This window comes from Mandrillus leucophaeus, unplaced genomic scaffold (genome assembly GCF_000951045.1).
Source record: "Mandrillus leucophaeus isolate KB7577 unplaced genomic scaffold, Mleu.le_1.0 Scaffold200, whole genome shotgun sequence".
Lineage (NCBI taxonomy): Eukaryota > Metazoa > Chordata > Mammalia > Primates > Cercopithecidae > Mandrillus > Mandrillus leucophaeus.
In genome coordinates, this window is record NW_012102033.1 from 1,392,684 (window position 1) to 1,408,574 (window position 15,891).

The following is a 15,891-nucleotide window of genomic DNA, read 5'->3' on the forward strand; positions in this document are numbered from 1 at the left end:
CCTGGACGTGGCCCTGTCCCCACTACTCCCTTAATAGGCGCTTCACCCACTGGGGTTTCCTGCCTGGCTCCTACAGGTCAGAATGTTTGTGGCCTGTGCCCGAGTCCCCCGCTTACCACTGGGGTTCTCCTGGAATAAAAACCCCTCCTCCCCGAAGATATTCTTTGAAATATTTGAAGACAAGGGTCTCCCTTGAATCTCGTTTGCGGACTCAGCACCTCGTTCCTTCACCGACTCCTCACACGCCATGGTTTTTAGTCTTTGGTCACCGTGGGGAGTGAAAGGGCTTGGGCTTGAGTGACAGGGCTGGGTCCCATTGTTGGCCCTTCTTTTTGGTGTTCTCTCCACAGGCGGAAGCATTTTCTCTCTCTGAACTTTTGCTTCCTCAACTATAAGAGGAGGCTCCTTGTGCCTCCCTCCCCTGGCCAGTGTGGGGACTCAAGGAGTAATGACAGGACTTAGTGTGCAACAGGCCTGAAAAAAGTGCTTCCTGGCCAGGCGTAGTGGCTCACGCCTGTAATCTCAGCACTTTGGGAAGCCGAGGTGGGTGGATCACAAGGTCAGAAGTTCGACACCAGACTGACCAACATGGTAAAACCCCGTCTCTACTGAAAATACAAAAATTAGCCAGACTTGGTGGTGCGCACCTGTAATGCCAGCTACTAGGGAGGCTGAGGCAGGAGAATTGCTTGAACCTGGAAGGCAGAGGTTGCAGTGAGCTGAGATTGTGCCACTGCACTCCAGCCTGGGCGACACAGTGAGACTCTGTCTCAAAAAAAACAAAAAACAAAAGTGCTTCCCTCCTCTCACCACTTCCAATCCATCACTGTCAAGGTGGTGCCCCAATGATGGCTCCAGGGGATGCTATGGAAATGTGACCCAGTGCAGAGACCCCAGTGGTGACCTTGTGGGATTCTTACCCACCCTCGCCACTCAAGGGACAAGAGTGGAACAGACATGATAAGGACTGAGGGCTGTTTTTAGAAACCCTTCTGGAGGGAGGATTCTCTCTTTATTGATGTGGATAAGGATATTTAGTTGTCAGGCATCATAGCGAGGCGGGGGGCCTTTGGAGCGGTCAGACAAAGGGACAGGGCAGAGCTGGCATAACTCAGGCTGTTGGGGCCAGTGGTGGGCATGTTCACAGAGCTGGTGGCGGAGGGCGAGGGGAGGGTGGTCAGCACCATGCCGCCCTCATCCAGGGAGCGCTTGTAAGGGACTGGAGCATCATTTCGGAGGTCCTGGAATGCCAGGTAGGCCTGGAATATCTGTGGGCAGAAAACGGCATGCTGAAGGCTGGCTTGGGCTGGGCAGGTCAGGAGAGGGACTGGGCTGGGGACTGGCCTGGGAAGGAGGCAAAGGGTACCGGTGTTTGGACTGCTCACTGTCCAGGAGCCCTGGGCCAAAGCACAGGCCCTGATGCTGGGCTGTGGCTACTCAGACGAAGCGGCACCTGGAAGGGACCAGCGGAGTCCTGGGGGAGCCCCCTCGTCCCTGACTCCCAGGGGAGCTAAGTGAGAGCAGGAATGTTCTAGCCCTTTCAACCCCACCCTGCAGAGGGTGCCACTCCTAGGGAGGGGCGGTGGAGGGGCTTGTCCTCACCCAGACAAGGATGGAGAAGAAGGTGAAGGCGATGGCCGCCTGGGCACTGCTGCTCCCCAGGAGGAACTCTTTGGGCGGCGAATGCTGCCACTGGTTGGCCAGGAAGCAGAAACCCACGAACCAGACAACTGCCCAGAGAACTGCGGTGTCACAGGGAGAGAAGAGGGGGAAGGAGGAAAGCTTGCTCAGGCAGGGCTGCTGAGGCATGGGAAGGATGGGGCTGGCGGTCTTGCTGCACGACCTTCTACGTGTTATTGAAAAATACTTTTTTTTATCAGCTTCTGTGTTGACACATCTCCCAGGAGTCATTCCCCAATCCCTCCTTGCCTTGCCTAAAGCGAGTTGCTGGAGCAGAGTTGCGCTGTCTAATACAGGAGCTGCCGGCCACATGCAGCTGTTTAAATTTCTATTCATTAACACAGGATTTTAGGCCGGGCGAGGTGGCTCACGCCTGTAATCCCAGCACTTTGGGAAGCTGAGGCAAGTGGATCACTTGAGGCCAGGTGTTCGAGACCAGCCCAGGCAACATGGCGAAACCCCGTCTCTACTGAAAAAAAGAAAAATTAGCCAGGCATGGTGGCGGGCGCCTGTAGTCCCAGCTACTCGGGAGGCTGAAGCAGGAGAATGGCTTGAACCTGGGAGGCGGAGGTTACAGTGAACTGAGATTGTGCCACTGCACTCCAGCCTGGGCGACAGAGTGCAACTCTGTCTCAAAAAAAAAAAAAAAAGTTTCTCAGCTGCACTGGCCACATTTCTTTTTGTTGTTGTTGTTGTTGAGACGGAGTCTGGCTCTGTTGCCCAGGCTGGGGTGCCATGGTGCAATCTCAGCTCACTACAAGCTCTGCCTCCCGGATTCAAGCGATTCTCCTGCTTCAGGCTTCCGAGTAGCTGGGATTACAGGCACTCACCTCCCTGCCCAGCTAATTTTTGTATTTTCAGTAGGGATGGGGTTTCGCCTGTTGGCCAGGCTGGTCTTGAACTCCTGGCCTCAAGTGATCTGCCTGCCGCGGCCTCCCAAAGTGCCAGGATTCCAGGAGTGAGCCACCACGTCCCGCCAGTGGCTGCATTTTAAAGTGCTTAGTAGCCACGGGCGGGAAGTGGCTCCTGCATGAGAAAGTGCGGGCACAGAACATTTCCACCGTCACAGGGAGTTCTCCTGCATAGCACTAGATTGAATGACCTTCCAGGGCTCCCTTGGCCCTAAGTCACTGGGAGTGGCCCAGTGGGGAGGAGGAGCGGCAGGGTGGGGAGGAGTTGAGATCAAATAGACTGAGAGGAAGGAGGTCAGGCCCCAAAGAAGGACACACATTTTGTGCTAGATGTGTGCCAGGCTCCATCGGGAGTGTTTGGCAGTGGTTAGGAGGCAAGACTTTGGCTGGGCGTGGTAGCTCAAGCCTGTAATCCCAGCACTTTGGGAGGCAGAGGTGGGCAGATCACAAGGTCAGGAGATCGAGACCATCCTGGCTAACACGGTGAAACCCCATCTCTACTAAAATACAAAAAAAATTAGCTGGGCATGGTGGCATGCGCCTGTAATCCCAGCTCCTCGGGAGGCTGAGACAGAAGAATCGCTTGAACCCGGGAGGCGGAGGTTGCAGTGAGCCGAGACTGTGCCAGTGCACTCCAGCCTGGCGACAGAGTGAGACTCCATCCCCTCCAAAAAATAATAAAAATAAAGATTTTCTGTGAACGAGGGAAGCAAAGAAAATACAGGGCAGAAGGGAGGCTGCTATAATTTGCCTGGGGGTCAGAAGAGGTGACCCTTACCCAGAGTCTAAAGGGTAATAATAATTCCCCAGGAGGAGACAGCAGGTGTCAGGAGCAGTGAGAAGCTCTGGGCCACTTGTGGTCAGATGCCTCCTGCTAGGAGGACGGTCAGGGTGGAGGCCGGCTGAAGGGCTGTGCCCGGGAGGCCCTGGGGAGCCAGGAGGGCTGTGAGCAGGAGGAGGGGCAGCTCTGGGTGGGAGGTCCTGGGGGCTTACCAGCCAGGATGAGGTCCAGGAGCTGGAAGGCTGTCTTGAAGCGGGTGTCAGCAATGTGGGTCTCCTGGGTGTCCAGGACGAGGAAGGCCAGGCAGCTGAGGAAGGCCAGGAAGCTGGCTACCACGGCAAAGCTGCAGGCCACATTGTTGCTGTTGAGAATGCAATGGAGCTGCGGAGACTCCATCTTGTTCTGGTAGCCATCGGTCAGCAGGGATGAGAAGATAATCAGGGAGAAGACCTGTGGATTCCCAGGGGCCAGAGAGGAGCTCAGTCTCTCCCTGAAGTTGCTCCTCCTTCCTCCCTGGTGCTGTCGATCTTTCTGTACACCCAGTCACTGGTCCGTCTGGGCCCCTCCCTCCTTGTCATTGTCATAGTGTCACAGCCCTCAGCTTCCTGCCCCTCGTCCCCTCCGCTGCATCCTGGCTCAGGCCTCGTCCGCTCTCCTTGGCCCTTGCCCCAGCCTTCTCCCAGCCTCCTCCCACCTCCAGTCTCCCCCACCTCAGCCCATCCCCACCATGGCCCCAGAGAAGTCTTTCCACACCCTGCCCCTCCCTGCCCACAGTCCCTCATGGCTCCCCAGTGCCTCAAGACTGAGTCCCAGCCCTGAAGCCTGGCCTTGGAGGCCCTGCAGAATCTCCGCTCCCCTCACTCTTCCAGTTTCATCTCTCCCCACTCACCCCTGCCTCCTCCACACTCTCCTTCTGCCACCAAACCCAGGTACCCGTATAAAATGTTTGGCCCGGTGCCCGGGACATGGGAAGAGCTGAATCAGTGTTTGCAGTCGTGATTATTCTCTCTGCCTCTCAGCTCTTCCCTCTGGGGTGGTTCTGAGGTCTAAATGAGAGGAGGCACTTAGAGCCCTTCCCTCTGCGACTTCTGTCTCCTCCCTCCTGGCCTCACTAATTCCTATTCATTTCTTAGGTTCAATTTGCAAAATCGTCCAAGCATACAGAAAAATACGAAGAGAAACATAAACGCCCAGTGTCGACTGGCCAAACTAACACATATTAACATTTTGCCTTGTTTTATGGCTTCGGGATTTTGTTTTAGACAAATAACGACACTGATCTGGTAACCCTGTCCCTCTTGTCTATGCATGGTGCACAGTCTGCGTCCATGCCTGTCTTCTATGTGTATTTGCTAAATAAACCACAGAAACAGTCTACAAAGCCTCACCCAGGTCATCCTTACAGCCACCCTAGGATGCGGGCACGACTCACAGCCATATGTTTCAGATAATGGAACTGAGGCACAGAGAGGATAAGGAATTGGCTGAACCCAATTAGCTGGCTGGGCGAGGTGGCTCATGCCTGTAATTCAAGCACTTTGGGAGGCTGAGGTGGGAGGATTGTGTCAGGCCAGGAGTTCGAGACCAGCCTGGGCATCAGAGTGAGACCCAGTCTCTACAAAAATATTAAAAACAAAAATTGCTGGGGGTGGTGGTGCATACCTGTAGTCCCAGCTACTTGGGAGGCTGAGGCAGGAGGATCACTTGAGCCCAGGAGGTTGAGGCTGAAGTGAGCCATGATCATGCCACTGCACTCCAGCTGAGGTGAGAGAGCAAGACTTTGTCTCAAACCAAACAAACAAACAAAAGGCCAAGCACGGTGGCTCACATCTGTAATCCCAACACTTGGGAGGCCAAGGTGGGAGGAATCGCGTGAGCTCAGGAGACCAGCCTAGGCAACAGAGTGAGACCTAGTATCTACAAAAAATTAAAAAAAAAAAAAAATGAGCTCAGTGTGGTGGCGTGCACCTGAAGTCCCAGGTACTTGCGGGGCTGAGGTAGGAGGATCACTTGAGACCCGGAAGTCAAGGCTGCAGTGAGCTCTGATAGTGCCACTGCACTCCAGGCTGTGAGACACAGTGAGACCCTGTCACACACACACACACACACACAAAAAGTCAGCTGGTCAGTGTCAGTGTCAGAGCCTGGATTTGAACCGAAGCAACCTGGCTCCTGAGTCTGCCCTTGACCGCCTGCTCTCCTACCTCATGCTGGACCACGCGCCTTGAGTAGGGGGTCTCCTATCAACGAAATTCAGTGAAAATTTGAATCCCCAGTGATTTGTCCCAGATGGTCACAATGCAGCAGGGCAGGTCTGTGCCAGACAAAGATGAGCTGGTGTGTAGATGGGGCGGTGGGGAGGAGGCTGGGGCCTGGGGTCAGGGAGAGAGTCAAGGCGGAAGCCGGACTGAGGGCTGGATTTAAGGTGAGTTCTGAACTGGACCTTAAAGAACAAGGAGTTTCTTGGGCAGACAAGAGGAGGAAGGGCATTCCTGGCAGGGCAGACAGCACGTGGAAAAGCCAGATGCTGCAGAGCAGGCAGCTTCAGAGATAAGAGAGAAACTCACTGGAAGGTTTTGGTGTGAGATGAGGCTGGAAAAGTGGGTGGGAGCCAGGCTCTAAGAGGCCTGGAACACCAGGGCCAGGAGCCAGACTTGGGGAGCCATGGAAAGCATTCAATGTTATGAATGGGAGGATTCTGTGCAGGGGACAGCCAAGGTCAGCCTTGGGGTTAGAGAAGCCCTCTGCGGTCACGTGGCTGATGGATTGGAGGTGGGCAAGACAAGAGGCCAACACACCTGAGAGGAGGCGGGGAGGCCCAGGCGAGAAACGCTGAGGCCAGAGCCCTGGGGAATTCAGTAATATTTAGCGTGTAAAATAGGACTTGATGATTGATTGGAAGTGGCAGTGTTGGCGATAGGGGTTGGGGGTGGGGGTGGGTAGGCCAAGGGAAACAGACTGTTGAAAATCTTCCCTTTGGTCTGGTGTGGTGGCTCGTGCCTGTAATCCCAGTGCTTTGGGAGGTTAAGACGGAAGGATCGCTTGAACCCATGAGGTTGGGAGTGCAGCGAGCTGTGACTGCACCACTGCACTCCAGCCTGGGCAACAGAGTGAGACCCTGTCTCAACACAGAAGAAAAAGAAAATCTCCCCTTCGTTAGAACTGGAACTCTTCCTGGACAGGCTCCACACAGGACTCTCTCTCTCTTTTTTCTTTTTTTGAGACAGTGTCTCACTGTGTCTTGCAGGCCGGAGTGCAGTGGCGTGATCACGGCTCACTGCAGCCTCGACCTCCTGGGCTCAAGCGATCCTGCCACCTCAGCTTCCTGAGTAGCTGGGACTACAAGTGCGAAATACCATGCCTCACTCATATTTAATTTTTTGTAGAGACGGTATCACTATGTTGCACAAGCAGGTCTCAAACTCCTGGCCTCAAGCAATCTTTCTGCCTTGGCCTCTCAAAGTGTTGGGATTACAGGTGTGAGCCACCTTGCCGGGCGCCTCCTCCCTATCCCCAGCATCCAGCACTAGACTGGACTTCAGCAAATGTATGTTGAAAGAGTGAATGACTTTGGTTTTGTCTCGACTCTTGCCCTGCCCTTCAGAGTGGAGATGGAGGACGCAAAGAACTGACCCCTAAACTCCTCAGCTTCCGTCCATCCTCCCTTCTCCTTTGCCTTAATTGCCTTCTGTGAACAACAGCAGCAATACCCTGACTCCCTGTTTTTGCCTAGCCCTTCGGCAATAACCAAGGGTATTCACATCCGTCATCTCACTTGATCCGCACAGCAACCCTTGGAGGGAGGCTGTAAGATGATTCTGCCTATTTTGGAGCAGAAGAACTGACTATAGAGAGGGAGTGTCTGGCCCTGCTGGTCTGAGGCAGAGCCAGGTTGAGGACGGGAAAGCACATCGATCATTTTTGAGACCATATTCATTTTACCTGTGCTACCTCCCTGGAACCTCACACCGGCCCCACGTGGTGGAGGTTATTAATTCATTTCTGTTTCACAGGTGATAAATCGAAGCCATTTTGGTGGAGTGGAAAGAGCCAGACGCGTCTGACTGCGCCAGCTGTATGGCCTGGGGCAAATCACCCATCTCTTGGAGCCTTAGTTTCCTGGTCTGTTTCTATGCTATGAAAAGGAGGAATGCGGGGTAGGGGCTTGGGTCTAGTATGTGCTCAGGAAAATGGTCATTCTTGTGATTTGCCCAGAGAGGGGAGGCGTCCTCTCAAGGTCAGTAAGCGGTGGAAGGGGGATTGGAATCCAGCCCTCCTGACATCTAGGTGGGTGGGCTGTCTGTCCACTGACCCCCAAAACCCTGGGCTGTGACATGAGCCCGGGGTACTGGAGATTGGAGGAACAGGGGCTCATCTGGGCTAGAGGGACCCTATTCCTCTGAAGCCTCAGTCCAAACTCCTTCCATGCCCTCCCTGGCCTGTCCCTAGGGAGGGAGCAAAGATTCATCAGTTAAGGCACCAGCTGGCAGGCGGCAGTGAGGACAAGAGTACCAGCTGCCCAGAGACTCCCTACTGAGGAGCCAGACCAGGGGGGAAGGAGAGGGCGGGGGGGTGGGGAGGGTGGATGGAGGCGGCAGGCAAAGTCCGTGACCAGAACGTCTGGCATGGTTGACGGCTCTTCCTCCCCTTTCCCTGCATCAGTCCACACCAGCTGGGCTTCCGTCTCCCTTGCCACCCGCCCTGCCTTCTGAGGCTTTCCAGATGGGTGGGTGGATCCGAGTTGGCCTTGCTCATTAGCTGGGTGATGTCCTTGGGCAAGCCACTCAGCCTCTGTGAGCCTCAGTTTCCCCTTGGGTTAAACAGGGATCATAATGCCTGTGTCATAGGGTTGTGGTGAGGAGTAGCGAAGTTAACACCAGCAAAAGATCAGGTGCTGGGATGTGGTTTTCAAGATTCCCCTCTTTCCCTGGGGAAGGACAATGGACACAAATCTCGATCATCCTAGGCCCTCTCCTCACTCACGGGTAATGGTTTGTTTTGATAATAATCACTGTTTAAGGCTGGGTGCGGCGGCTCACGCCTGTAATCCCAACACTTTGGAAGGCTGAGGCGGGTGGATCATTTGAGGTCAGGAGTTCAAGACCAGCCTGGCCAACATGGTGAAACCCCATCTCTACTAAGAATACAAAAATTAGCCAGGCGTGGTGGTGCGTGCTGGGAATCCCAGCTACTCGGGAGGCACGAGAATTGCTTGAACCCGGGAGGCGGAGGTTGCAGTGAGCTGAGATTGCACCACTGCACTCCAGCCTGGGTGACAGAGCAAGGCTCTGTCTGAAAAAAAAAAAAAAAAGAAAAATCACTAAGGAAAGATCACTACTTGCCTGTCCCACGCTAATCAGTTTATAGGCATTAATTTGTTTCATTTTCACAATGGTCCTTCCTAGGAGTAGAGTATTAGGATCCTCTTTTTACAGACGAGAGTATGGAGATGTTCAGAGAAATCAAATAGCTTGCTCAGGGTCACACAGACACAGAGTGACCACGCAAGTCATCAAACAAAAGGGGCACTTTTGAGAAAGAAAGATGCTGCTGCTGGTAATGATGCCAGGCCTGGCCCAGGTAAACTGGGCAGTAAGTCACTTTGCATGGACAGCACGTGGCTGAGCCAGGATTCCAGGCCTGTCTGTTCCTTCTCCAACCTCAGGCTCTAGAAGGGGCAGAGAGGAGATACTCTGGATTAGGACTTAGGGGAGACTCTGGGTTTGAGCTGGGGAACCCCACCTACTCCCAAGACCTCAATCAAGTCTCATCATCTCCCTGGGCCTTAGTTTCCAATTCTGTTAAAGCAGAGCGGTGGAAGCAGCACAGGTTAAAGGTCAGAGCCACAGCTCTAACCCTTCATGTACTGAGATCCAGAGATGAGCAGTGATTGGTTCAAGATCACAGAGCAAAGTCTGGGCTGAATAAGGATTTGACTCAGGTGTCCAGATTCTTTAGGAATGTGGGGATGATGAAATGAACAGTGCCGTGGTGCCTGGCACACAGTGACCACCCAACATCTGGCACTTTAGGTCTGCACTCCTTATTCTCTTCCTAGAGGCCGCAGCCCCTGTTCCTCTCCTCCTCCTCCCTCAACTGGGAGGTGGAAAATAAATGGGCTCTGGCATCTCACAGATCTGAGTTTGAATCCTGCCCCTGCCTCTTACTGAGTGACCTTAGCCAATACTGTCTAACAGAACTTTCTGGCATGATGAAAATGTCCCATATCTGCACTTTTTTTTTTTTTTGAAATAGAATCTCACTCTGTTGCCCAGGCTGGAGTGCAGTGGCGTGATATCCACTCACTGCAAGCTCCACCTCCCAGGTCAATGCCATTCTCCTGCCTCAGTCTCCCGAGTAGCTGGGACTATAGGCACCCGCCACCATGCCTGGCTAATTTTTTTGTATTTTTAGTAGAGACGGGGTTTCACCGTGTTAGCCAGGATGGTCTTGATCTCCTGACCTCGTGATCTGCCCGCCTCAGCCTCCCAAAGTGCTAGGATTACAAGCGTGAGCCACCGCGCCTGGCCACAGTTTTGTTTTTTTTTAAGACAGGGTCTCACTCTGTCACCGACGCTGGAGTGCAACCTCCGCCACATGGGCTCAAGCCATCCTCGAGCCTCAGCCTCCTACGTAACTGGGACTACAGGCTCATGCCACCATGCCTGGATTTTTGTATTTTTAGTAGAGACAGGTTTTTGCCATGTTGGCCAGGCTGGTCTCAAATTCCTGACCTCAAGTGATCTGCCCACCTCGGCCTCCCAAAGTGCTAGCTTTATAGGCATGAACCACCACACCCAGCCTGTACTGTTTGAGAGTCCCCAGCCACATGTGGCTGTTGAGCACCTAAAATGTGGCCACTATGACTAAAGAATGAACTCTTTTAATTAGCGCAACGTGAGGTAACCACATGTGGTTGTGGCTACTCCATTGGACATCCCAGATTTAAGAAATTTACTGAGGCTGGGTGTGGTGGCTGACACCTGTAATCCCAGCACTTTGGGAGGCTGAGATGGGTGGATCACTTGATGTCAGGAGTTCGAGAGCAGCCTGGCCAACATGGCGAAACTAAAAATACAAAAATTAGCCAGGCGCAGTGGTGCACACCTGTAATCCCAGCTATTAGGGAGGCTGAGGCAGGAGAATCGCTTGAACCCAAGAGGTGGAAGTTGCAGTGAGCAGAGATTGTGCCACTGCACTCCAGCCTGGGTGACAAAGCGAAACTCCTTCCTTCCTTCCTCCCTTCCTCCCTCCCTCCCTTCCTTCCTTCCTTCCTCCTTCCCTTCCTCCCTCCCTCCCTCTCTCTTTCTTTCTTTCGAGATGGAGTCTGGCTCTGTTGCCCAGGCTGGAGTGCAGTAGTATGATCTCCGCTCACTGCAACCTCCACCACCCGGGTTCTAGCGATCCTGCCTCAGCCTCCTCAGTAGCTAGGATTATAGGTGTGTGCCACTACGCCTGGCTAATTAAGACTGTTTCGAAGAAAAAAAAATTTACTTAACTTTTCTGAGCCCGTTTTCTTATCTCGGAGATGGGACTTGCAGCACCTACTCTGAGGGCTGTTCCTTACTATGAGAGTCTGTAAGTGCCTCAAGAGCACGGGCCCATAGTGGGGTGCTCAGGAAAAGGTGGTGTCAGCATTTGCTCCCTGTTGCCTTGTCTCCCCGTCTGACCCCTTCCTTGCCTGCCCCCCTCCCACCTCCCGCACTGTCTGGGAGTTGAGAGCTCCTGGCTCCTGTCACCCAGGGGCATAGTCGGGCCACGGGAGGGCCTCACCCCCTCGAAGACCCGTGTGATGGTCTTGGGCCTTCTCAGAAACTGCACGGCTTCGCTGCTGGCCAGGTCCTGGAGGCTTTCGGGGATGTGCATGGCAGCTGTTCTCCTTTGGGGCCACTGGGAGGTGGGAGTCAGGGTGCTGGGCGCTGCCTGCTGGGCACTGCCGTCTGGGGGCTTCAGGCCGGCCCTGGGCTTGGCTGCTGTGGGATGACACAGATGGGGGATGCCAGTCAGGGAAACCGGGTGGATGGGCTGTTGGAGGCCCCAGGATTGGGGGACATGGGGTGGGGATGGGGGGTCCCTGGAGGGGAGTTGTGTGGGGTGAGGCGACTGCTGAGCCTCTTAGGAGTCAGGGTGTGGGGTGAATGGGTTGTCAGGGGCCCCAGAAGTGGGGACATAGGATGGGGATGCAGGTGGGTCCCAGGGAATGGGGTTGTGTGGTGAGGGGGCTTCTGTGGGCCCCAGGAGTGGGGGCACAGGATGGGGGTGATGGGGGGTCCCAGGAATGGGGTTGTGTGGGGTAAGAGGGCTGCTAGGGGTCCCTGAAGTGGGGGACATTGGATGTGGGTGCTGGGGGGCTCCCAGGAATGGGGTTGTGTGGGGAGGGCTGCCAGGGGTCACAGAGGTGGAGGTGCAGGGTGAGAGAGCCGCTGAGGGTCCCCTAGGTTGAGGTGTGGGTTAAGGGGGTCTACGGAGGATTCCAGAGAGGTGAGGGCCTGGGGTTAGGGGCATTCTGGGGAGGGCCTGGGGTTAGGGGGATTCTGGGGGTCCCAGGAGTGGGGGGACATAAGTGAAGGGGCTGCTTCAGGTTCCAGAAGTCAGGAATGTGGGCTGAGGGGGTTGTGGGGTGAGGGCTGTCAGGGGTCCCAGAGGTGGAGTGCAGGGGAGGGCTGGGATATTTGGGGACCATGTCTTGTGACCCAGGAGCAGGACTGGGTCCTTCTGTGAGAGGACATAGGTGGGATTTTCTGGGGACTAGGGGGTGCGGCCATTGAGATCAGAGCCCCTGGGAGGTCTGAACCCGAAGAATCCCTTTCAGGTTTGGGGGTGACAGCACCCTTCGTGGAGAACCCAGGTATCTCAGGGCATATTTCAGGCTGTCTTGTGTCATTTGGGTCTATTTTCCCAGAATAAGAGCCTCCCTTTCGAATTCAGCTCCATTTTCATGAAAGTGCACTTCCTCAAGCTGGGAGTCGGGACCTCGGATTTGTGGGGAACCTCAGAATGAGGCCACGCCCCGCCACTAGGCTACCTTCTTAGAATCGCGGTCTCCCCTTTAAGGACCTGGAATGGCAGTGCTGGGGTTTGGGGGTGATGCCGCCTAAGAAGGGGCCGCCCCGTCTCTGGAGGGCCAATCTGCGTCACCGGAGAGCCCGCCCTTCCTTTCGCCCGCCCACCTCTCCTGATCCCTGGCGCCACCTTCGCCTTCTTTTGGTTCCGCTTTTTCCCGCCTTTTCGCTCCTCCACAGCTAATTGGCTGCGTTCAAGTCCCGCCCCCCTCCCGCTTTCCGCCTACTCAGGATCTGACACGAGGGGGGGCGTGGCCTCGGCGGACGTTGGACTGCGCGCCGTTGGCGTACTGCGCGCGGGAGCCCTGCCCCGCCCCATTCCTCTGGGGTGTCTCGCGTCCACTCCGCCCCTTTCCTTTGTAGCAAGCTGACAAGGATACACTCCTGTGGCGCATGCGTTGCGCCCAAACGAGGCCAGTGGTGGAGAAAGGCAGGCGGATAGCGCATGCGTAGTTGAGATAGGGAGGCGGCAGTGAGAAATGGACAGCTCGCATTGATACAGGCGTTACGCATGCGTTTTACTGCTGGCTGAAGCCGAACCTCGGGAGCCCAGGACGCCTTTCTGCACATGCGCAGGAGGCTCAATGACAGTCGAGCTTTGGCTAAGGTGAGGGAGAGATTGGGGGATTGCATGGCCAGGGAGGGCGGCCCTGCACCCCCTAGGTAACCTTTCCGAGCATTCCTGCTCTCCTAAGATCTACCTCGCTGTCTAGACCCCAAACAAACGTTGTACCACTACAGGATCTCTGGGCCTGCAAAACGCCCCGAAACCTAAGACCTCTGACCCCTGTGTGGGACCCAGGCCAACTGAACGGTGTGGGAAGGGGACAGGCAACAGGGGCTTCGAGGCGAGCAGATGGGCTCTGCGCCCTGCCTGGGGTAGAGACGGCTTCTGGAGGGTGGGACGTGGAGGTGGAGAGGGCGCTTTTCCTGTAGATGGCCTTTGACCCCCTGCCCATTTTCCTCTGCTTAGGCTCCAGGGAAAGGGTCTAGCCATGCTGCATGTGACCCGGGGGGTCTGGGGGTTCAGGGTCCGAGTATGGCCACTGTTGCCCGCGCTCCTCGGGCCCCCCCGGGCCCTCTCATCGCTGGCAGCCAAGATGGGGGAGTATCGCAAGATGTGGAACCCCAGGGAGCCCCGCGACTGGGCCCAGCAGTACCGCGAGCGCTTCATTCCCTTCTCCAAGGAGCAGCTGCTCCGCCTCCTAATACAGGTACCGCCCGTCCCGGGTCCAAGAGCTTGGGGACTACCGCTCCCAGCAGGCTTCACGGCGGCAGGGCCCTAGTTCTGCAGAGAACTGCCCTGGCGCCTCCTGGGAGTTGCAGTTCCCGGGTCCCTTCGTGGTTCCCTGGTGGGCGGGAGATGAGCTGGAATGCAGGAGCCAGGTCTCCGAGATCAGATGCAGCATCCATTCCCGATTCTGGCTTGTTCTGAGGGCTCGAACAGGCACTCTCTGGGGCATGGTTTTTCCCTCTGTAAGACGGGTATAGTAATCATCCTCATCATTACTGTGTCTACTACCTGATAAGAATTCTACCTATAAAGTCACAACGCTGTAATCATAATTATTATCACACAATTTGAGCTCTGACTCTATGGCACTGTGCCAGACATTTTTCAAGTATCGTTGAATCATCAATAAGAGAGATACTGCCATCACCCCCATTTTACAGATGAGATAATGGAAGCATAGGAAGAAAAGTGACTTACCCAAGGCCACAGCATAGTGGCTTAGATTTGAACCAAAGTGGTCTGACTCCAGAGCTGGCCCAGGACTAGGGTTAGGCAAGTGAGGCATTCGCTTGACCCTAAGAGTGAGTGCCCCATTAAATTTTGCACCCTTGGGTGTCATATTCACATCATCCTAGGCTTGGTCTCACTCTAGAACCTGAGTTCTTATTACCACCATCGTCATCATTGTCATTATTGAGGATTTTGAGGATTATTATTCATTCATTTATTTATTTTTGTTTATTATTAATTTTTTTGAGATAGGATCTCACTCTGTTGCCCAGACTGGAGTGCAGTGGCACAATCTCAGCTCACTGCAATTCTCTGCCTCCTGGACTCAAGTGATCCTCCTGCCTCAGCCCCCCAAGAGGCTGGGACTACAGGTGCCCACCACCACGCCTGGCTAATTTTTGCATTTTTAGTAGAGACAGGGGATTGCCATGTCGGCCAGGCTTGTCTTGAACTCTTGGCCTCAAGTGATCTGCCCACCTTGGCTTCCCAAAGTGCTGAGATTACAGATATGAGCCACCACACCCAACCATCATTCATTCATTTAACATTTATTTATTGAACATCTACTGTATGTACTCAATTCTGTGCTAGACTTGATACACACACAAGTATATGCAAATACACACACAAATACATTCTCACACAAATACACAAATATATGTACACAAATACATAAACATACATATACAAACGCATACACACAAATACACACACACAAACACGCACAAATATATGCACGCAAAAATACACAAATATACACACACATAAATATACAAATATATGCCCACATATGTAAACACATGTGTATACAGGACACGTGTAATCTCATCAGATTCTCACCATAGCCCTCTGAGACAGGGGGTGTGATCCTCTGTTGCCAGTGAGGAAACTGAGGCTCAGAGAAGTGAAGACAATTACCCAGGACATTGAGATAGGAAACATAAAGAAGTGGCTCAAGGCCAGGCGTGGTGGCTCATGCCAGTAATCCCAGCACTTTGGGAGGCCGACGCAGGTGGATCACCTGAGGTCAGGAGTTCAAGACCAGCCTGGCCAACATGGTGAAACCCCGTCTCCATTAAAAGTACAAAAATTAGCCGGGCATGGTGGCAAGCACCTATAATCCCAGCTACTCAGGAGGCTGAGGCAGGAGAATCACTTGAACTACGGAGGTAGAGGTTGCAGTGAGCTGAGATCGTGGCCACTGCACTCCAGCCTTGGCAACAGAGTGAGACTCCATCTCAAAAATAAAACAAAACAACAAAAAAAACCCGAAATGGTTCAATGTATGCTCTGGAGTCAGACAGACCTAGATTGCAATCACTTCCCACAGACACTGCAGCCATTACCAAATGACTTTTCCAGAGCCTCAGTTTCTCCTGCTGAAAAATGGGAGTTATAATTCCATCAACCTTGGGGGGATGGTGACTCAGCCTCCCAGCACTTTGGGAGGCTGAGGTGGGAGGATCGCTTGAGCACAGGAGTTCAGACCAGCCTGGGCAATATAGTGAGACTCCACCTTTACAAAAAATTGTAAAAAATTAGCGAGGCATAGTGGTGGGCACCTGTAGTCTTAGCTGCTCAGGAGGCTGAGGTGGGAGGATCACTTGATCCCAGGAGGATGAAGATACATTGAGCTGAGATTGCACCACTGAGCTCCAGCCTAGGTGACAGAACGAGACCCTGTCTCAATATAATAATAATAATAATAATAAT

At 54.0% G+C, this 15,891-nt stretch overlaps 2 protein-coding genes across 6 annotated transcripts in view; one reads left to right on the forward strand and one right to left on the reverse strand.

The window, feature by feature from the left end:
* Nucleotides 1-975: 975 nt before the first annotated feature.
* On the reverse strand, nt 976-12,588 carry SYNGR4 (synaptogyrin 4). 2 transcript variants are annotated; one of them, XM_011979382.1, is made up of 5 exons: nt 12,565-12,588; nt 11,146-11,345; nt 3,585-3,822; nt 1,603-1,742; nt 976-1,268 (listed from the first exon to the last, which is right to left on the reverse strand). In XM_011979382.1, exons 2-5 carry the CDS (start codon nt 11,236-11,238, stop codon nt 1,035-1,037), a joined length of 705 nt encoding a protein of 234 aa, XP_011834772.1. In that variant the 5' UTR covers nt 11,239-11,345; nt 12,565-12,588; the 3' UTR covers nt 976-1,034. The 2 variants fall into 2 exon arrangements, with proteins under 2 accessions (XP_011834772.1, XP_011834771.1); XM_011979381.1 differs by having other exon boundaries at nt 12,398-12,581.
* Nucleotides 12,589-12,698: 110 nt separating this feature from the next.
* TMEM143 (transmembrane protein 143) overlaps nt 12,699-15,891 on the forward strand; it is a 26,615-nt gene continuing 23,422 nt past the window's right edge. For all 4 annotated transcript variants that reach the window (XM_011979383.1, XM_011979385.1, XM_011979384.1 and 1 more), the window contains exons 1-2: nt 12,699-13,041; nt 13,408-13,648. In XM_011979383.1, coding sequence (XP_011834773.1) covers nt 13,019-13,041; nt 13,408-13,648 — 264 coding nt within the window. In that variant the 5' untranslated portion in view covers nt 12,699-13,018. The remainder of the gene's footprint in view (nt 13,042-13,407; nt 13,649-15,891) is intronic.

Bases quoted from the DNA above. Each gene is read 5' to 3' on its own strand.
- SYNGR4 (XM_011979382.1), bottom strand. From the start codon at position 11,238: ATGCACATCCCCGAAAGCCTCCAGGACCTGGCCAGCAGCGAAGCCGTG. The intron at 3,823-11,145 runs GTGAGGCCCTCC...GGGAATCCACAG, and splicing joins TCACACGGGTCTTCGAGGGG to GTCTTCTCCCTGATTATCTT. The intron at 1,743-3,584 runs GTAAGCCCCCAG...GTGACACCGCAG, and splicing joins CCTGGACCTCATCCTGGCTG to TTCTCTGGGCAGTTGTCTGG.